General features: G+C 41.5%; 1 protein-coding gene across 4 annotated transcripts in view; it reads right to left on the bottom strand.

The window, feature by feature from the left end:
- LOC129718844 (monocarboxylate transporter 12-like) overlaps positions 1-23,097 on the bottom strand; it is a 473,704-nt gene that overhangs the window by 378,481 nt on the left and 72,126 nt on the right. For all 4 annotated transcript variants that reach the window (XM_055669973.1, XM_055669970.1, XM_055669971.1 and 1 more), the window contains exons 2-3: positions 11,056-11,805; positions 8,167-8,393 (exon numbers count right to left, since the gene is read on the bottom strand). In XM_055669973.1, coding sequence (XP_055525948.1) covers positions 8,167-8,393; positions 11,056-11,480 — 652 coding nt within the window. In that variant the 5' untranslated portion in view covers positions 11,481-11,805. The remainder of the gene's footprint in view (positions 1-8,166; positions 8,394-11,055; positions 11,806-23,097) is intronic.

Genomic DNA, 23,097 nt, shown 5'->3' on the forward strand with positions numbered 1-23,097 from the left:
AAATCAAGCAAATTCAATTAGAGTTCATCAAATTTAAAAAGATTTTGCATTTAAATATTTATTCACAACATCGGTATTCACGTCGAGCTCGTACACGAATACCCAGCACGAATACTTCTAACATTCATGACTGGATATCTTCACGTAACGCTCGTACACAAATTCCTAGCCGTAAACTGTGTATCTTCCATTACACGTCAATGGAGCATTTTTATGGCTGGGTTTTTGGATACGAGCGCTCCATGGAAACTTTTAGTATGTTTTGTTTAGTTTTGTAAGTATTTCCTCTATTGTTCGAGTCGGAAATATTAATATGAGCTACTGAGGCATACAACCATTTGATGTTTGCAGGAGCAAATCAACGCGAAGATGAAGCAGGCGGCTAGATTGCTACAGCACTGCCACTCTCCAACAGCGCAACAAAATTACCAACGAAACCGGACGTTTCTTGGATCGCTGTTTCGCAACCGTACGCTGTCAAGCCCCTGAAGTGACGCTGGCTCCTTGTCCACTCGTTAAACACGTTCCTCATCACCCGACACTGCTAATGGCAGTCCATCAGAGAGTCTCTCACAATACGATTTCGGTACCGACAACCGTTTACTACGATTTCACCCGCGCCGATTTTGATACTATCAACGTAGTACTAAGTGGAATCGATTGGGATGCTGTCTTGGACACGGATGATGTAAATACTGCCGCCTTAACTCTCTCCTTTACACTACGCCATATATCGACACGTCCCAAAAACGATCATCTCTGTCGAACAGAAATTGCCCTGGTTGAACCCCACATTACGACGCCTTAAATCGGAGAGTAAAGCGGCCCTGAGAAGGTTCTCAAGGTATAGAACACTACCTCTACGGAACCACTACTTATCGATCAATACTCGCTACAAACAATTAAGTCGCTACTGTTTTATGAAGCATCCTTCGTAATGTCGAGCGTAGGCTTAAACGTAACCCCAAATCGTTTTGGAAATATGTTAGCGAATAGCGTAGAGATGATGGCCTTCCTTCGAGTATGCACTTAGACGGTGACACTGCGAACTCTGTCGAACCAATCTGCCATTGGTTTTCACGGAAATTTTCCAGAGTATTTGTGGACGGATGGTTAACGACAGACGACAGTACGGCATGTACAGAACTTGTCCCCTTTCTCGGTCGTGCACTGACTAGCCTCTCCATTGACGATAGCCCGGTAACATTAGCCGCCCCGAAACTAAGGTCTTCCATGTCTGCTTGACCAGATGGCATACCATCCGTTTTGCCTAAAGAATGCATTGGTAGTCTGGCTTCCTCAATGAGTCGTCTATTCGCTCTGGCGTCTTTCCCTCGGTCTAGAAACCGGCGTACATATTCACAGTACACAAGAAAGGTAAAAGAAGCAACATCAACAACTACCGTAGAATCTCCGCTCTTTTCTCTATATCGAAATTCTTCGAGCTCGTCGTGTTTGAACCAAGAAAAAAACTGTACCGAGCGATGAAATTTTTTTGATGACAGTGTGGGTATTGGCAAAATAAAGACACCCGACAGATAAAATATATTGCGACTATAACGTTGCCGTGGGAGTTCCGTAGCCGCAAGGTTACAGAGTCCGCTTTGGTAAGCGGGTGGTCGGGGGTTCGAATCTTAGTATAATCAGGCCATTTGGTTGTCAAAGGACTTTAAGCATGGGTTTATTCTCAAGCTCCCCATCACGTACCCTTCCTTTAATCTGGATTCTACAGTACCCCTGTTGACTCTCCTCCTAAGAAAAATAAGGCCCTATTATAATAGAACTGGTGTGAGTAACATATGAAAGTTCTCTCCAGGGAACTGTAACTAGGCGATATTGTTAGGATGGACAGAGGCTCGGTAAAGTAGAGCAGTCAGCTTGAAACGGAAAGGTAATTACACACAAGCACTGATATGAATGATAAGCGTATCACTTACTTCAATAGTGTTACTGCTAATAATATGAAGTGCGGAGTACAGAAAACACCTGGGCAATGGCACAATAGATCTAAGCTCTGGTCGCAGTGATGAGTCCACACAGAAAAAAAAACGTTGCCGTCTAGTTCCCCATACACGAATGTTTTTTTTTTTCTCTGCTGTTCACCTTATTCGCATGTCGACGAAAGCATGTATGGTTGCATATAACATTCGGTATGCGATACACACATCCTTCAGTGTGCACAGCTGCTCTATTGCCGAGTTTGCTATTCTTTGCACGAAGGCTGTCGGTGAGTTGCCGAGCAGTCCTTTTTTTTTTGTTTTTTTTAAGGGGGGGATTTGTTAGTAGCTTAAGTATTTATGATAAATATTAGTAAATAATGAGTATGTGTGTCCAATCCCAAATGGTGACTTCTCAACACTGTTAGAAATTTGTCATTTTAATTGTTAGAATTTGTTTGCTTTCGCAATTAGGACTTATCATTCGTAGGGATTTAAACCTACTTGTCAGAAAAGGAGCAGTAAACTTACAACTAACTTAATTGCTAACTTATTGGCTATAAAGAGAGCTTATCGTAGCAATTAAGGATTGCAACGATTTTTGTCGAAAATTTTAAATAATTTTATTTGACATAGTTTTTTAAGGGGATGATTTGTTAGTATCTTAAGTAATTATGATAAATATTAGTAAATAATGAGTATGTGTGTCCAATCACAAATGGTGACTTCTCAACACTGTTAGAAATTTGTAATTTTAATTGTTAGAATTTGTTTGCTTTCGCAATTAGGACTTATTATTCGTAGGGATTTAAACCTACTTGTCAGAAAAGGGGCAGTAAACTTACAACTAACTTAATTGCTAACTTATTGGCTATAAAGAGAGCTTATCGTAGCAATTAAGGATTGCAACGATTTTTGTCGAAAATTTTTAATAATTTTATTTGACATAGTTTCTAATGGTTCAACACCAGTAAGTCTATGTAATTCGAGTGTACCAAACCAAGGAGGACGCTTCAAAATCATTTTTAGAATTTTATTCTGAATCTTTTGGAGCGTTTTCTTCCTTGTTGACCAGCAACTTGACCAGATCGGTACAGCATAAAGCATTGCTGGTCTAAAAATTTGTTTGTAAATCCAAAGTTTGTTCTTTAAACAAAGTTTAGAATACCTGTTAATGAGAGGATATAAACATCTCGTATATTTGATGCACTTGGCTTGTATACTCTCCATGTGCTCTTTGAAAATAAGTTTTTTATCGTAAATTAGTCCCAAGTACATAACCTTGTCAGACCACTTTAAAACAACCCCATTCATCTTGAAAACGTGATTATTGTTTGGTTTGAGGAAAGAAGCCCTAGGCTTATGCGGAAAAAGTATCATTTGAGTTTTAGAAGCATTGGGAGAGATTTTCCACTATTGCAAGTAGGAAGAAAAAATATCTAAACTTTTCTGCAATCGACTGCATATGACACGAAGACTTTTTCCTTTTACGGAAATGCTTGTGTCATCGCAGAACAATGACTTTGTGCATCCTGGAGGCAAAACAGGAAGATCTGAAGTGAATATGTTGTACAGGACTGGACCCGAAACTGAACCTTGAGGTACCTGCTCTGACAAGAAATCTATCAGATTTTGAATTCTGATAGACAACCTGCAGAGTTCGATCAGTAAGATAGTTTTTTGAAATTTTGATTAGGAAAATTGGAAAATTCGCAATCAAACCTTTATGCCAAACACTGTCGAATTCTTTTTCTATGTGTTAAAGAACAGCTCCAGTGAAATAACCTTCAGATTTGTTAGCTCGTATCATATTAGTAACTCTGAGCAATTGATTAGCAGTGGAATGCCCATGGCGAAATCCAAACTGTTCATCTGCAAAAATTGAATTTTCGTTAATGTGTGACAACATTCTGTTAAGAATAATTCTCTCAAACAGTTTACTTATTGAAGAAAGCAAACTGATTGGTCGATAACTGGAAACTTCAGCTGGATTTTTATTCGGTTTTAAAATTGGAGTAATTTTTGCATTTTTCCATAATTTGGGAAAATATGCAATTTTGAAGCAGCAATTGAAAATTTTTGTTTTTTGTTTATTCTCGCTTATTTTCCGTCGGTCTAGCTCCGTTACTGTTGTTGTGCCAATCACCGACGCCCTGGGAGGCGACTCCACCCAGGACCCTAACTCACGACCCGTTTATTAACGGACCGGCGCCAACGGCTTTACTTCCTCATGTGATGGAAGGCGTGATCCCAGAGATTTTTCGCCTCAGAAAATCTCCCAGTGTCGGCTAGACTTGAATCTAGACTAGTTGGGTTGGTTGTGAGTGGATCACGCCACCTCACAACCATCGACACCTATGTCGGCGGTGGGATTCGAACCCAGGCGTCGAGCGTGGTTGGCGGAGACGTTACCAACCACGCTAGGCCCCCGCTCTCAGGGAGATGTTTGATTAGTATATTAAAGATTCCATCGTAACCAGGTGCTTTCATATTTCTGAAATTTTTAATAACTGATTTAATCTCATTCAAGTTAGTTTCAATTATTTCTGCAGGTAAAAAAATCTGGGAAGAAATTAAATCAAATTGACGTGTGACTTCATTTTCAATGGGAACGGATACGTTACTACTATTCCGATCGATTACTGCAAGAGCGAATGAAATTCGTTAAAAACTGACTGAGTTATAGGCATTTGACAATTTTTCGTAATGCTCTAGATATTCAGATTTTCATTTTGTACTTCCTTCTCAGAATGTTGCCATTAAACGTTATTCTACGTCAAAAATGTTTAATGGAAAATGGAAGCTTCTTTATGGCGCACTGTGAGGCAGAACCCAACAAAGTTGAGACAAAACTCAACAAAAAAATGCAACTTTTATATCTTATTTTATGTTGTCGATTGTAAATATGAATAATTTACTTCAAAAACTGATATTAAAACTGTTGTCAAATATTGAGAAAATAAGGATTTGTGAAGCTTGTAAAATGGAAGAAAATATTATCGGAAATATTTTCCTGTAGAGCATATAAATACTTTAGAAATACTTAGCTTACTCATATGATTCTCATTTTACGGTGGTGAACCAGCCTGTGGCTAAAAACCACCTTGATAAAAAAACAAAAAAAAAAGATTAAAAGATTATCATTTATCAGAGTGTTAAATAGGAGGCCATGCAATAAACAGTTTTGGCATAGTGTTTGAAGCAAGTACAGTGCTGATTCGATTTTTTTTTTATTCTCGCTCATTTTCCGTCGGTCTAGTTCCGCCACTGTTGTGGCCAATCACCGACGCCCAGGGAGGCGACTCCACACCCAGGACCCTATTCACGACCCGTTTATTAACGGACCGGCGCCAACGGCTTTACTTCCTCATGCGATGGAAGGCGTGATCTCAGAGATTTTTCGCCTCAGAAAATCTCCCGGTGTCGGCTAGGATTGAATCTAGACCAGTTGTGTTGGTTGTGAGTGGATCACGCCACCTCACAAGCATCGACACCTATGTCGGCGGTGGGATTCGAACCCAGGCGTCGAGCGTGGTTGGCGGAGACGTTACCAACCACACTAGGCCCCCGCAATGCTGATTCGATTTTATCACGATGAAAAAAATATTCTCCCGTGAATGCAACGAAACTAAGCATTTGATGAAATGATAAAAACAAAATTTCATGTTAGATTTCATTGACATTCAACAAAACTAGTAGTGACTTACTAAGTTATTGAAGTTCTTGCAATCATTATTTTCATGCTAATTCATGTTGAAAATCGATAACCGGACGTGTCCGTATCGATGTTTTTCTCACCATAGGCTTCGCTGAATGCTATGGAAAACAAGATTTCTTTTCCCCTGAATATGTCACTGATCAGTGACGAAACGTCGGACAGTAAGAAACAAAAGTCGTCCTACTTTTTTGAGATTGCTTAGCCGAAAATACAGAAGTTCAGAGGCTTCGTCGTACCAACGAATCAATTAGCCCAACTGTGTGGCATTTGGAAACACTCCATCAGAAAATTAATGATAAATTCGATCGGGAACACAATCGAAAAACAACACATCACCCAAGTAGACCAGGCCATGATTTCTGGCAGGCACTTTGTACGACGATAGTCCTCAAAGTCTTTTAGCTGGCAAACGAAACACCAAAAATTAAGTAGGATGGTAAATTTCTAAATTTAGCCCCGTTCAGCTCGGTACACTTTTCCAACGATGTTCGATGGCTTCAATAACACTTTTGTTGTGATGAGCATCGAGATTCTCAGAATAGCTATCGGCTACAGACTCCACCTCTTCATTTTTGGCAAATCTTTAAGCACCGAGCCGTTGCCTGAATTTTTGGGGTAAGAAAATCGCCCGAGAGAATAAAATCGTTCGCCATTCAAACTTAATCGCTTCAATTTTTGACGTAACGCATGTAGGCACGAGGTTTTTTCTTTGTCACCAAATGAGGCCTTTTTTCTCGAACTTATCAAACGCTATAATAAGTTTGAAGATTTTTGAGATATTTAAAGTAGAATGGCCGCCAAACTTCTCAGATTTAAACCCAATGGACTTTTCGTCTAGTCCTACATGATATCAAAGCTTGTTAATAACATGATCTGCAACTTTGAACAGGTTGAAACGGTTATCTAAAAACAATCGGCCGCTTGCTACAGCTTCGAAAAGCGTTTGAAGTTGGTGAAGCTAATTAAAGAAGGGGTTATTCCAAAACATCTACCGTAGATGTTCACTATGTAGTACTTTCAATAAAAAATACTTGGAAATTGAATGTGTGATACTTACAAATCATTATGGCGTTTTGAAATTGTATCTGAATTTATTGAACACGGTGTAGAATACTATCGACCTTACTCCGCTTGTTGCTGATCGCATCCACCGCTGTCGCTGGTCTAGACAGTGTTCGTTGTTTACCAATGTATCAATACTGTATCTCTAAAAATCGATTGTTTTTCTCCCTAAAATTAAACTGAAGGAGAGCTTTCGATCGCATGGTGCGAAAAAATATGACAGATTTGAGCGCTCGAAATCTGACCTCGTTTGCGGTTGTTGCGTTTTTAGATTTTTATTCACACTCATACCTTCCTAGCCCTACGTCAACAATCCTCAGGGGCTAACTTGACCGTGTCTAGGTTTAATATCAACCGACGTAGCATTTCCGCCACAACATTTTAGCATGATATAAATAGATGAATTGGGACGTTGACCCTCAGCATCAAGAAACTGGAGCAGATGACAAGACGTCATGCAAATTAATGCCAAATGTTGTTCCATCTTTTAAGATTTTCATCCAAGAATAATATTTGTTTGTTAATCTAGACAATTCGATTTACATCTCACGGAAAAAAGCTGTCATTACTTCATGATTAGAATCTAATCCTCTCGTTACCTTTTTATTTACATATTGCCTAAAATACACGCTTGAAAACTAATATACTACTGGTACTACCTAATCGGACTTAAATTTAACCCGCTTATCTTTGCTGTATCGCAAGTTTCTTCTCTTGGCTGGCAACCTATCAGTTTGTGCTGAATGAAAATAAAACACCCTCACCCCAACCGACTGCTCTCGTGGGCTGAGACGCCCGAATTCTGTTGATTTTGTGGCAAATGAGACGCTCTGCCTCCGATTAAAGTCCCTGTATCGGAAAACATTCCGAAGCAACAAAACGGCACGCTGCGGTGGTAAGTTGAAGTGGGAGTTTCATAAAGAAGCAAATAAATAAAATGGTTTGGCTGGTGGTTGCTTGCTAAATATAGAGCAAGCAGCCATCTATGGATACTTGCTAATGCGTGCATGTTTGGAAAAAACGTCTTGAATGGAGGAGTACGGGGCACAGGGTGTGGTTTATCATCTGACAGGATATGAGGTTAATAATCTTTGTTGGCCTATTTTGAAAGCTTGACTTGAACAATAGTTGCGTTACATTATGCATATAACTTGGCATTGCGCTAGAATGGAATCATTCCATGAATAGTCACCCTGTACAGAGAACAAAGAAAAATGGTTTAGTAGATGGTCTTTTATGTTGGCTTTTTTGTGGCTCTCAGTTTTTCTTTGATTTAACGTGGATAACAGAATGAATCCTTTCTGTCTGCTACAGTTTCACTTTAATTTCATTCGTTTTTATCATCCATCCGCAGTTGCTGTGCTCAGTTTAACTGTATATTGTTTCTTACCAGAGTTGCGGTATTTTTTCGGAATGTAAAAAGTTTTGGGTCGCTTGTTAGGGACTCACCTGCACTGTTGACGACACTTTGCTTGAAACGTTCTCCCGCTGGGAGTAAGTAGAGTGGTCCGGACAGTTGAACTCCATGGTTGAGTACCGTACTGAGCAATCCGACCAGTACAACCACCCAGCCCCAGTCCCCCTCCGGATAGTAATGCCTTCGCAGGGTTGAAGCTTTTAGGGCTGCCTGGCCGGAAATGCACCTATGGTCACCACACTGGAGCTCGGCTGCTGCGCTGTGGATGATAGAGAGACGAGAAAGGTTAGATATGGATGACTCATTCCATTCAGAAATATTTCGTGAAATATTTCTGCCAGTCTGAAACATTATCCCAAACGAAACAAAATATAACTTATGACTCATACATTGTAATCAGTTGAACCAAATCTCTGTTAATGTCAATTCCTAATGTCGACCGAGGTAACATCTCAGTAACCTACAAATTGTGCATTACAGCTTCTCATGATTTGCTGCTGTCGTACTGTGCTTTTAACCTCAGAACAGCCAAGAGGCAAAACATTCCCATCAAATGGCAGCAGAGCACGCAAGGGCGACCTCTTCGCCGGGTATCACCCATCCGGCATCCAGGTCGGGTGCTCAGACAGTCTGTCGGTTTTATTGTTAAGGGTGAGCCTTGCACCAACACATGTGGTATCGGTACCTGCCTCAAAAGCCATTGACTTGTAGCAAAATAATGGATGTGTGCCGGCGTTTACGAAACTCATCCTACCGTTCCGTTCCGTGGTGCGATGGCTCATTCATCAGCGCCACAAAACTGACTGCGTTGGTTCGGAATCTGATAGTATGGGACGGTGATGGCAAGACCAGTAGCTGACTCCCGGTCGACAATGGCCGTGGTACCGTTGACCTGGTTAATCTATCATCCCGACTGCAGCACTATCAACGACGAAGACGTAAACAGCAGCCAGCAGCAGTTTGTGATTGCCAGGCTTCTTATGCTTCTACTGCTTGAAGGAGTTTATCGTCTATTCAACTTGTTAGAAGCGCCGCGCTGTAACTGGGAACTGAGCTTCGGAATTAATTCGAAAATAATAGGTGCAACACTAATTGGATTATTTCTCAATTAGAGGAAGAGATTGCGATGGAAAAGAGGTGCTTCGGGGTGTGTTTCTTTGGTAAGAACTTCTATCGCATTAAAGTACAGGGGGTAGACAAAATGATTGAGACAGGCAAAATTTTGTCAATTTTCAAAAGGTCAGAACTTTACGAAAAATGAATCAATTTTGACGAAACAGGTTTCATTTTTCTGGAAAACTATCCTACTTTCCAAATATTATGTGAGGACTTGATGCGGACAATGGACAACGGAAATGTTCCGGATTTTAGAAGCGTGTGTCAAAATGTTTATTTTTGCAACGCTTAGAACTTTTACTGACAGCTAGTTTCTTGTAGATTTCTATGTTGCCAATAAACTTGAATTCATTACGAGTTCATTGATACCCAAAAGTTGAAAATCCGTCAAGGGACCATCGAGATGTAACCATTTTTGAGGAAGAAGGATTTTCGGAAATAATAAACACCACTCTGTACAAGTAGTATGCCACGAAAACCACTTTTGAAAAGAGGAATGGATGTGTTTAGGATTTCGGATATGCAAAAGAGCTACCTCAAATTACTGTACTTTATTTATTAGTACGGAGTAGGTCCACCATTAGCTCCAAGGACCGCTTGAATCCTCCTAGGGATCGATTCGTACAGTCTTCGGATTTCCTCCAACGGTATGTTTTCCCTTTCACGAATTCTCGCATAACTCTGCAAACCGTAGCTTTCGACACTCCAACCAATTTACAGGTCTCTGCAATCGTAGCACCCGCTTCACGAGCGCCGACTATGCAGCCACGTTGAAATTCCGTTAGCACGAATGATATTGCTAAACATTCTTTAAAAGCAAACAATGAAGCAATGAAACAATATTTGTACCCTTTTTATTGAAATATTTAAATATGAGTAGAAATTTGTGAAATCGCTTGTGTCACTCATACAAGTAAACATCCATGGTATTACAGTTAACTCTCCCTAACTTGATTTCGAAGGGACAGGGATCATCGAGCTAGCGAGAGTATAGAGTTATAAAGGTAAATTTTAGAAAAAAATATGTGTACAGTGGCCCAAATACTCTGGATATTCCTCGAGGTAAGGAGATTATCGAGACACATAACATCGAGTGAAGGAGAGTTGAGTGTATACTGATTGTTGGAAATCCACTTACCACACCAAGCTTAGTCAGACATCAATTCCTTGAATTCCGGAGATGAAAAGTGATGACGTTGCATTTCGAACTTACCGAACAAAAATTATGATTGTGACGTCGCAACTACCACCCAGTCGGGTGCCTCGTACACTGTATATATTAAACTACACTATCACTCACTATGTTTGCCGCTCTTACCAGTACATTTACAATATTAAGGGCCTCCGATACTGCACAAAGCTACTAACTGGCCGCAATGGAATACATACATATGCACCCAACAGGCCAAAAACAACACTAATAATTAAATAATTCGTATCTCGATGGTTCTTCGACGGATTTTCAACCTTTGGGTATCAATGAACTCGTAATGAATTCTAGTTTATTGGCAACATAGAAATCTACTAAAAACTAGCTGTCAGAAAAAGTTCTAAGCGTTACAAAAATGAACATTTTGACACACACTCCTAAAATCCGGAACATTTCCGGTGTCCAATGGCCGCATCAAGTCCTCACATAATATTTGGAAAGTAGGATAGTTTTCCAGTAAAATGAGACCCGTTTCGTCAAAATTGATTCATTTTTCGTGAAGTTCTGATTGTTTGAATTTTGACAAACTTTTGCCTGTCTCAATCATTTTGTCTACCCCCTGTAGATTAATCTATCATAACAGAATGATACTTACTATCCACAATCGCCGGCTATTTTCGGTGGCAGCACTTTCTCAGTATAGATGTAATCCCAATTATCGATCTTGATCGATTCCGATCGGTAGTGCCTTGTCGAACGCACATTTTCTTCTTTTCTAACACTTTGCTTTTCACTTTGCGTACACTGACAATAGCTGACACTATTTTTCGGTGCGTTCAATTCTCCCACATTGGCCACATCCGGAAGGGGCATTTGTGAATCCTCCGGAGTTTGCACTACAATCTGCGGATGCCCCATCCGGAAGCTGACATTAGATTCAACGATAGACACTGAACCGGTAATGCGATTCGACTCCACTATTGAGCTGTAGGTTCTACCCTTGGAATCAACACGCAGCTGAACCATGGCCATTTTAGTTAAAATCGAGGGCCATGTTTTACTGTACTTGAGCGGAGACATCCCGGCCACCGGTAGTCACCGTTCAAACTTTACCCATAGCCGGTAACTGGAGCAGACACGTAACGGACAAGTTTGGACGTTTTACAGTGCCATTTTTCATCGTCCCGCGGCACGGTCGCGTACATCGGAATGCGAGAACCATCATGACTGTTGCAGTTATTGCGGCCAACACTACTGCTTATTTTACTGGAATCACATCAGTATTGCAATTTTATGGCAGCAGACATCGTTAAATGGTGACACTTCACTCGCGGTGGAAAATTATGCCCGCTGCGATTGTTGGGGAAACGTTGACCTCCTTTACTGTGACATCGGTCCACACATTCTGGAATGATAGAACAGACGAAAATTGGGTTGTTAATGTTTTACATGGTAATTAAAATTGACGTAATTATACACTTGAGTGGTGCTATAAAATAGTTTGTTTTGCATTTGGAAAATCAGTTTAACCCTTTTTTGCTTAACATCCTACTGTACCGAAAGAACAGTACTGTGCCTTGAAACAGTAATAATATTATGTACTGAACATTGCTTTCAAAGTGAAAATTCCATTTCAAGGTGGGAAGCTAATTTCGAAAGAAAAAAAAGATCATCAGCATCTGGCCTTTACGGACTACTCGTGTAAAAGAAAATTGTTTATAATCTATCCGGGAGCGATTACTTCTTTCTTTTCTCGCTACCAGTGGAAGATATTTGATACGCCTGTGTTTGTACGAAAGAGAAAGAAATGATGGGAAATGAAGTCTACCCTTTTGAAGTTTTGAGACCACTCTACCAAGTAGAAAGACGTTGAACTGGATAATGAAATTTCGATCGGAATTTTCTTGATCTGCCGTGGAGCTAGCGTCTCTTATAGTCAATTATATTTTATAACACCGTGAAATTATTTGAAGAACATCAACGTGCCCAACTAACAACAAACCACTAAACACAAAACCATGCTAGTTTTGAATTAGATTTTTTTGTTGCTCGTAGTCGGCAAAGAGGATGAAAAATTGGCTCTTTTTTATACAATAGGCTCCGTGAAATATTAATTTGTATTTTGCCGTGTTGAATAAACGTTGTTTGAACATAAAAAAAATCAGTTAGACAGTCCTACATAAATATTCGGAGCATGAATGATTATGTATGAAGAGAGCCCTATTAGGAAATGGTATCATAAGTTTTTCAACTCATTTGTTCATTATTTTTTATTTTCATCCCTCCAGTTTACGGGAATAAAAATATATGTCCAATTTCAAAAAACCTTAACTATTTCCCGTTATCTTTGACTTCGTTGCACGATTGGACTTGTGACGAATCATGATCTGTTGAATGAACTTGTGGTAACAAGACTCGAATCGAAATATTCAATATTTTGATTAGAAGTGAGTAGAAACAGATGAAATAAAATTAAATGGGAGATATTAAAAGCGTAGTCCATAGACACTTACAATGAAAAGAAATAACAACGAATAAATTATTTAACATACTAAGAGACTTTCAAAAACAGTTCATGAGTACATTTAGAGGATTGCCTTCATCACTTGTTTTGACCATTTGATCCCCTTTTTATCACTTCCATAAGTTTTCACATGACTAGTATTTTTTTTTCAATTGGACCAGAAACCTATCAAAGTAACGGGGGTATTTTGGTCCGCTTCAGGGAGTGATTGTACAATTTGTCGGCAAACACGTTTTATTTTCGACATAAATACCTGCTCAGTAATAACATTGTTAAGTGCTAAAGTGTCTATTTTGACATACATCGTTAGGGCATCTTCAGCGGTGGTCCAAATCGTTGTTTTGTTCTATTTTTTGGAACAAACTCAAATTCAATGCTGCACCGGTGGTGTAAATTTTGTTTTATACCAGATCTAAATTGAAAAAAATTGAAACTGGTATACGTTTTGGTCTATTTTTGTCACTTTTTGGAACAAGAAATAGATCGTTCTAAAACCCTTTGTACGCTACCAATAGGTGGGTAAAATGTCATATTTTAATTGAATACCTCATTTTTAGCTATTTCCATATAAGCGTTTTGCGAGTGTTGGGGGATAAACAAAACAAAGATTTTTCATGACAATTCACAATTCGTTTTTGTGGCTCTTCTGGAGAAGAAAATGAACAGGTTTGTCATTTTTGGCTACAAGGAATTCGGCCAGCAAAAGGGGGATTTATGGAAGACCAGAACCGTAGGTTCAACTTCTTGGTTTGCAACCATCAGCCACCAGGATGACAAATATGTTGGCTACAGTGATGCCACATTTTCATCTGTACTGGGAGCTGCAAAAATCTTTTTCATCTGTACTATTTCCGGGAAAAATCTGTACCACTGGCGCAAAGTTTTTATTTTCTATTTTTTTGAAAAAAAACAGCTTCAACGCGAATTGTTTACAGAAAACTGTGACTGCGTTGACTCAGTTAATAATAATTCCAAACTACTAGCTCGATTGTCAATAAAACTTCTGCAAACTTAAGAATGGGACTCGCCTCGGTAATGCATATTACCGAGCCATTGCGGTTCAATCTCCTGAGAATTCGGCCAAAAAACAACGAAACCCATAATTCAACAGCACTACCGATATTTCGGATATTTTGTGTCAACATTTCAGTTTGGTTAAATCGAGATTTACGAGAAAATGTAACAGCTACCGTTTTTTAACCGAGTGGTGCCATTCTCGGCAGCAAATTACCAAGATTTGTCAGTTAATTCGAAGTGCGTGGATTACAAGATCGCATTCATTGTATCGTTGCAGAATCGGTCGAAAAGTTTTTTCTAATCTTTTCTAACCATTTAAAAAATCTATACTTATCTGTACTTTTCTAGAAATCTGTAATCTGTACGGTACAGAATGTGTTCCGAAAAAAACCGAGAAAATCTCTACATTTCCAGATAAATCTGTACAGTTGGCAACAGTGGTTGGCTATTCGTTAATCGCCTTAATTGTAGTGGGAATAGAGGAGACCCCAAGAGGCCAGAAAAATGTTCCTGGAAGAACTGAAAACGTTCAAAATGCAGGCTTGTTCCAATATCCTGAAAACCTAACCCAAGTTTGAAGAACTGTAAGATTCTGAAAGATTGATGAGACGAAAACGGAAGATGAACATCTACGCGATCAAATATTTTTCGCTATCCTCCGAAGCCCTACTTGTAGCAGAAATTTTTCGATCATACCAATCCATCCTGAGAAATGTCACTGACGCTCGGGTCAAACCGTCAAATATATAAAGTTTTGTGGATATAAAGTGTCTTGCCAAAGTAGTCGTTTAATGTGCGTAAAAACTATCGAATTTCCGTTTGTTTAATATTGACGTTGGTAAATATTTCATTATAACAAGTCTCATAAACTGAATTGTTGACAGTGTGACAGATGTCAGCGGTTTTAAAACAACAAGATATACAACACCGGTGCGGAGAACGAAAAGTTGATCTATATTAGCTGGTTCTATTCAGGTTTTGCTGGTGTAAATCTAGTATAAAGTTGTTTCAAAAACAGACCACCGCTGAAGATGCCCTTAGACAATCCAATTTATTGAAAAATATACTAGAAATATCAAAATTTCTACAAAGTTGTAAAACATTTTTCATACCACCAAGTCTATATTTTGGCCCACCTTTATATTTAGAACAGTGTGTGAAAATGTCTTATTCTAATCATATTTTAGATTTTTATATTAGATGATTGGTAAATGCTAGAGGCGGCGTGCGACAGCGTCTGACTCGGAGCGGGCGGCTGAATCACGAAACGCGGTGCCTCGCCAGTTATATCTAAAACGGCAGCCCCGTTGCAGGACTAGATATCGCAGCCCTATAAAAGCAGCATACCGAAGATAAAATGCTACAAATAATTCAGATATAAATACGGAACGAAATAATCGGCATGGGCCTAGGCAAACGAAAAAGGACAACGATTATTGGAAACTCGGTACATGAAATGTAAGGACTCTATGCGAACCGGCACGGGCAGGTATCCTGGGTAGAAAGCTGCAGAAGGTGGATATGGAGGTTGCTGCTATACAGGAGGTGGAGTGGCCGAAAACGGGAGAACGCGAACTCCGGCCAGTAGATCAAATTGCGGGCACTTTATTTAAGTACCACATATACTACAGTGGCGCTGTGAAAGCGGAGTATGTTTCGTGCTCAGGCCTATCAGTGACCGTATATGCGTGTTGAGAATTAAGGGCAAACTTTTCAACCACCGGCTGATAAAGGTGTACGCACCGACCAACGATAAACCCGATGGAGAGAAGCCAGAGCGCCCAGGACACGACATCAAGATCGTCATCGGGAATGCAAATGCGCAGGTCGGACAGAAGAGCTTCTTCCGTCTCGTGATTGCTAGAGAAAGCCTCCACTCTGCTACGAACGACAACGGCCTGAGGCTTGTCAATTTCGCTGTTGCCAGAGGTATGGCTATCTGTAGCACTTATTTTTCACGCCGGAATATACGTAAGCCCACCTGGATGCACCCGAATGGAGATGGCTGCTCTCAGATCGACCATGTTCTGATTGATGGTCGGCACTTTTCAGACATTACAGACGTAAGGTCGTTTAGAGGACCGAATGTTGACTCGGATCATTATCTTGTGGTATCCAAGATTAGAGCCCGGTTATCCAACGTGTTTCAATCCAGGACGACAAGAAGGATACAGTTGAATACCCAGCAGCTATCAACTGGAGAAGTTGCTACATAGTACCTGCAGAAGGTTGATGAGCGGATCGACGATCAAGTTTGAGGTAACCTGAATGAACAGTGCAGGCATATCCACAGTACAATCAGCACAGCGGGAGAAGTTTTGAGTACCCCTGCGACAGCCAATGAGTGGTTTGGCGCTGAGTGCCAGTGAGCGACGGATGAAAAGAACCGCGCCAGAGTCCACATGTTAGCCACGATGCACGATGCGAGAAGTTTTTACAAGAAGATTATTGGAATCAGCAACCGAAACGTGTCAGCCCCTGTTATGTGCAACGATAGGGAAGGTAACCTGATTACCGATAGAACGAAGGTGGCCAGGCATTGGAAGGAACAGTTTAGTGTGCTTTTGAATGGTGATGAAAACAGCGAAGTCGAAACGAGCAGGATGGTGATTGAAGATGATGGCAAATATGTGGATCCATCCAACGACGAAGTAAAGGAAGCAGTGAAAGAGCTAAAGAACTCCAAGGTAGCTGGTAAGGACGGCATTCCAGCCGGACTCTTCAAAGTCGGGAGCGAACAGCTGTATCGTGCCATCCATCGGATCATGCTGAGGGTGGTGCGATGAAGAATTACCCTCGGACTGGCTGGAGGATCTCATAGGTCCGATCTACAAAAAAGGCCACAGCCTGGACTGTACTAATTATCGGGGCATAACCCTTCTGAACACCATTTACAAAATTCTTTCCCGTATTCTGTTCCATAGACTGAGGCCGTTGCAGGAGAGCTTTGTTGGCGAATACCAATGTGGTTTTAGAGAGGGACGCTCCACTACGGACCAAATGTTCACCCTGCGACAGAACCTCGATAAATTTCGAGAATTCAACCTGCAGACAGACCATCTGTTCATGGACTTTAGGACAGCGTACGATACAGTTAAGAGAAATGAGTTATGGCGAATTATGCTCGAACATGATTTCCCAACAAAATTTATTAGGCTGCGGACATCATGCGTCAGGATAGTCGGTGAGATCTCGGACTCCTTCGTGACGTTAGGTGGTTTGAAGCAGGGAAACGAGCTGTCAAACTTGTTGTTCAACATCGCATTGGAGGGTGCTATACGAAGGGCCGGCGTGCAAGAAGCGGCACCATCATTACGAAGTCTCACATGCTTCTAAGTTTCGAGAACGATATCGAAGTCATTGGTATCAACCGTAGAGCAGAGAAAGAGGCTTCGGACCTCTCAGGAGGGAAGCTGCGAGAATAGGGCTCATCATTACTCTGCCAAAACGAAATATATGGTCGCTGGTAGAGAGCGTGGTAGTCCGATGGATGTTGGTGCTGAAATGGGGAAACTTTTGAAGTAGTCGACGACTTATTTTGCTGGGTCAATTAGGGACATGTGACAACGAGATTAGCCGTGAGATAAAAAGGCGAATAGCTGCGGCAGACAGGGCCTTCTACCGATTACTCAACCAGCTGAGGTCCCGCAGTCTGCAAACCCGTACCAAACTTGAACTCTACAAAACCCGGCCATGAAGCATGGATGTTGAAAGATGCCGATCGGCGAGCTCTTGGTGTTTTTGAGTGTAGGATTTTGCATTTAATCCTTGGCGACAAACTAGAAAATAATGTTTGAAGTGTACCTGGTGTACAAATTGGTGGGACTATATATCCAGCGGATAAAACACGGCAGGTTGCAGTGGGCTGGGCATGTAGCTAGAATGCCGGATGAACGACCAGCGAAGACTACATTTAGCGAAAATCCCGATACAGGCCGTCGACTTCGAGGTAGGCCCGCACTCGTTGCATGTGTGCTGTCGACGAGGATGCCCGTGAAATAAATGTTAGGGGAGATGCGAGAATAGCAGCCCAAGACCATTGGACCATTGGGCATTGGATCGATAATCGGTCTGTCGCCGTGAAAGTAAATTAAAAGTAAAGTTAAAGTAAAATGAAGTAAGTAATCATATTTTAGATCATCTTCGATCTTTTGAAGTGGGATTATTTTCTTGTTTTTCATACATAAAACAATGAAACTGTTTTGTAATACGCTATTTATCATTACTATTGCATTGCTCAGCGGTAAAAGCTGATAAAAAGTTTCTACGCCATACGCGGAAAAATCTACGCCAACAATGAATCACTTACGTACATGCCAAGTACAGACGACATCAATAGACTCCAACCATGTTCTGAGATATTCTCTATATCAGTATAAAAAAGGACAGAGTCTCCCCGTCTCCTCAGCTAAGATAACACTGGTTGACAAAAGGAAAAAAGCGCATTCCAAAATCTCAAACCGGAAAAAAATGAAAGATTATACACCCAAAAGTTCAAGCTTTAATCATCCAATGTGTCCTTCCAAAACGCACAATGATTGCTCTGCTTTCGCACAAAAAAATGTGTGAAATGCATAACGCATCAATTGCACAATGAATACATGGACGGAGGTCGGAATCAGAATATGTATCATATCATATCAAAATTGTGATGTTTTGGTAAACTTCGGCTTCGGGTTAACGATCTGTTTTGGGGCGCTCAAAAAACCGCTCCTTACTTTCGCGAGCCGGTGCGTATCAAAGGCTAGTGCATCCCTTATCACCGTCAGCAAACGCAGCAGCCAATAGCGAGCCTTGTTGCAACAGGATTTACTGACGTTGGTGCCAGTAACGTGGAACCGAATACATATGAATAAAACCAGAGTCGTAGGTAAATTTAAATTGTTATGAACAAACCTAATGTCTTTTTGTTTGTTATTGGTTCGATGATGAAAGGGAAATAATCAGTTAATATTTTCATCAATTTTCATGACCAAAATCATCAGTGTTTGTTGTTGGTTGCACTACTTCAACGATAGCAGCCGTCTAAAGAACATTACCAATACCAGTGCAAATCATCATTACGATACCAACACCGGTTGAAACTTTTGAAGTATAGCAATTAGGAGGTGCTAAATACACTCAAAATACGCTAGAGCATCAAATGCGTTATGCGCAGCACACATTTGTTGTACTGGTTCCAAACTTAATCAGTAAATGCGCTAATTTCGCTCATAAATGATCTGGTTACGAACATTACAACTTTGCGTGTAGCTATTCAACCATTCTTATGAACTGTGATGTCCTTAGCCATTTATGTTTTGCAACGGATATAAGTTATAAGTTAATTTGATTTTATTATATCTTCGATGTTCAATGAATAAGCGAAGAATGAGATCACCGAAGGGTGCGATATAGCACAAGCCTTTGAGCGGAAGTGTGGAGTGGTGGTGACCGCGGAGACAGTTCGTCTCCGCAGGGGCCCGGCGGGGACCCAAGTTGCTACCATAAAACTTCCACTAGCGGAGAGCAACAGGGCCCTGGAGAAGGCCACGTTGAAGGTGGGTTGGTCGGTCTGCCCCCTGGGCATCTTTGAGCGGGGTCATAAATCCTGGTCGGGCATGGAGTATTCTACTGCAGCTGCCATGCTCCGACAGGTTGGTCTACTGAAATGTTCGCACAGATGATGGACCAAGCAACCGCGGAACTGACGGGCCTAGGGTCGTTGGTGGTTGTGGCGACTTTAACGCTTGGGCTGTTGAGTGGGGAAGTCGCTGTACAAACCAGAGGGCCCAGATTATGACACCTGGGTGCGGATCATCTAAATGTGATGTTGTCATGGGCGTGTGACGCCACGATGCCTAGATCTCGTTCGCCTAGGAAGGGTAGACTACCGACATACTGGTGGAGCGAAACGATAGCCGGCCAACGTAGTGCATGCGGTGCTGCATTCAGATCCGCTAAGGCAACGCTTAAGAACGCAATCAGAGCCAGTAAACGAGCCTGTTTCGAAAGACTATGCGCCAATGCCAATTCGAACCCGTGGGGTGACGCCTCCAGGATCGTTATGACCAAGGCTAGAGGTGCGCTAGCCCCAGCTTCACAATCATTCAGGGCCTCTTTCCAAGTCACGCACCAAGTCTCTGGCCTCCGGCTGACGAGTCATCACCAACCATGAGTGACGGCAGTCGTGCAGAGGCAGACGATGCGGTAAGGGTGACAGAAGATGAATTGATCGATATCGCAAAATCCCTAAAGATAGGCAAGGCACCGGGACCAGATGTAATCCCGAACTTGGTCATCAAGAAGGCCATTAAGGAAGCCCCCGGGTTGTCCAAGGCGGTCATGCAGAATTTCCTCGACGACTGCCTCTTCGCGGACGTGTGGAAGCGACAGAGGCTGGTGCTGTTGTCGAAGGCGGAAAACCACCAGGTGACCCATCGTCATACAGACCAATCTGTCTGCTAGACACAGCGGGCAAGTTGCTTGAGAGGGTAATCCTCAATAGACTGGTGAAATACACAGAAAGTGAGAACGGTCTATCAAGCAACCAGTTCGGTTTTCGAAAAGGTAGGTCTACGGTGGATGCAATTCTCTCCGTCACCAGAACGGCTGAGGTTGCAATCCAACGTAAAAGGAGGGGCATTCGTTACTGTGCGATCGTCACGCTCGACGTGGAGAACGCGTTCAACAGTGTCTGCTGGGATTCCATAGCCTTAGCACTACAGAGCCTCAGAGTGCCGGTGCCGTTATACAAGATTCTGGGCAACTACTTTCAGAATCGAGTGCTAGTGTACAACACAAACGAAGGTCAGTTACCGCAGGTGTACCGCAAGGTTCCATCCTGGGTCCGGTATTGTGGAATGCCATATATGACTACGTGTTAAAACTAACACTCCCTCCAGGAGTGGTAATTGTGGGCTCCGCCGAAGATATAGCTCTTGAGGTCCAAACGCGTAGTGGCAGATTGGATGCACTCCAGAAAACTGGACTTAGCGCACCATAAGACCGAGGTCATCGTTGTGAATAATAAGAAATCGGAGCAGGAGGCATCGATCAGTGCTGCTGCATGCACTATCGCCTCTAAACGTTCCTTGAAGCTTCTGGGGGTTATGATCGATGACAAGCTCAGGTTCGGGAGCCACGTCGACTATACCTGCAAGAAAGCTTCCATGGCTGTAGCGGCATTATCCCGCATGATGGCAAACAGCTCAGCGGTCCGCAGCAGCAGGCGCAAAGTCCTTGCTAGCGTGACTACGTCCATACTCAGGTATGGAGGGCCAGTGTGGTCCAAGGTTTTGGGTACCTCGTGCCATCGTGGTAAAGCTCGAGAGCAGGGTAGGAAAATGTACTGGTACGCAATAGTATTCACACGACAGTAGCAAGATTTTGTGATCACCACTGTGGAATGAAATACTACGCGACAGTAGCCTCTCCCGAAGTATCATACGTTCTGCTGTTCTCTTTTGTTTTTTTGTCACGAATTCAGCATGAACAAAAATTCTCTTGCTCACTTGTCTTTATATTGTAGTCATTGTAAAAACAATCTCTGGCTCATGTGTTATTGCCTGTAGCTGTCTGTGCTATTTATTGCATTTATTACAAACTGAAGTGGATTCAATTTACTTAGCATCGAATTTTTATTTGAGTCTCAGAACGGTAATTGATTTTGTTAGATTCATGCTTTTATTGTCCTACTTTTGCTTAAATATGCTAAATTTGAGTGAAATTTTCGCTACAGTGAATTCTTTTCGAATGAAAAAGTTTAAAATTAACCCATTCCCCGTCGGTGATGCCGCAGTAGAAGCAAACTAACAATACAGTTATTAGGATTCAAATCTTCTGGTTTACACGATATTTTTCAGTAGTATAAAGAAAGGATCTATTCTCCATTTTATTACTGTGCGAAACTGTCGCGTTATTGCTGATTATTATCTTTCGCAGAATACGACAGTTGAGATGTCGAAGCGGCCGGATATCGACACAAAAGAGAAACGTTAACCATCTGTGTTGGCTTCTAGTCACACGATTCTCTCAAATAAAGAAGCGTGCAGTTAAACGCTGCTGTCGAAGTCTGCAAGAGAGGTAACAGTACTTTTCGATGCGGTATCATGAAAAAATGTCAACTGTTCGACACACTGCTCGAGAGTACGTACAGGCTAATGTGCCTGAGGGTCGCGTGTGCATACCGAATAGTGTCGTACGAGGCGATTTGTGTTTTGGCTGGCATGATGCCCATCAGCATCATCATCAGAGAGGATATCGAGTGCTTCGACCAACGCGACACAAGGGGTATACGCACATCATACGGTCATCGGGCTAGATGGCAGCGGGAGTGGTCCAACACTACAAAGGGTAGATGGACACACCGACTCATTGTAGCTGCATGCTGGATAAATAGGCACCATGGGGAAGTAACCTTCCATCTGATACAGATCCTGTCAGGCTAAGGCTGCTTTAGGCAGTACCTGCATAGGTTCGGGTATGCCGAGTCCCCTACGTGCTCCGCTTGTACGGGAGCGGAAGAAAACGCGAAGCATGTGTTCTTCACATGTCCGCGTTTCGAGCGGATTAGCACGAAATGCTGGCAATAACGGACGGACGGACACCACGCCAGAGAATATTGTCCAAAGGATGTGCATTTCTGGATGCTGAGACGTTAAAACGTTATAAATAATAATATATACTAAAAGAATGGATATCTTTTATTTAATCACTGTCATTTCATACATATTCGAATCAACCCTTTGTTCGCTGCACTACCAAGACAATCATTTAATTGAGCGAATTGGTAAAATTTTCCTATCTAAGCAAAAAGCAAACTTTACGAAACTATCTGAAATTGGAGCCCGAACGATTCAACCGAAAATTTTAAATTTGAAAATTGTTTGACATTTAATCGATAAAACTCATGCTAGGTTAGTTCCAGCCCAGCATATAACTTCATGTATTTGAAAAAAAAAAAACGTTTGGTTCAATAACTCAATATAGCAAGAGCTCAATCACACGTTTTTCGGTAGTTGTTATCAAGGTTTGGGCGAGTGACAGGAAAATATCTTAACTTCTTCAGTTGTGATTTAGAGCATTTCTAATTGTTTTGTTATTTTTCACGATAGCGACAAGTTTGTTTATTTCTCTGTGTGCGAGAAACAAAATCAAAACCGCGCACCGAGAAAC

The sequence above is a fragment of the Wyeomyia smithii genome, chromosome 1, assembly GCF_029784165.1.
Source record: "Wyeomyia smithii strain HCP4-BCI-WySm-NY-G18 chromosome 1, ASM2978416v1, whole genome shotgun sequence".
Classification (NCBI taxonomy): Eukaryota; Metazoa; Arthropoda; class Insecta; order Diptera; family Culicidae; genus Wyeomyia; species Wyeomyia smithii.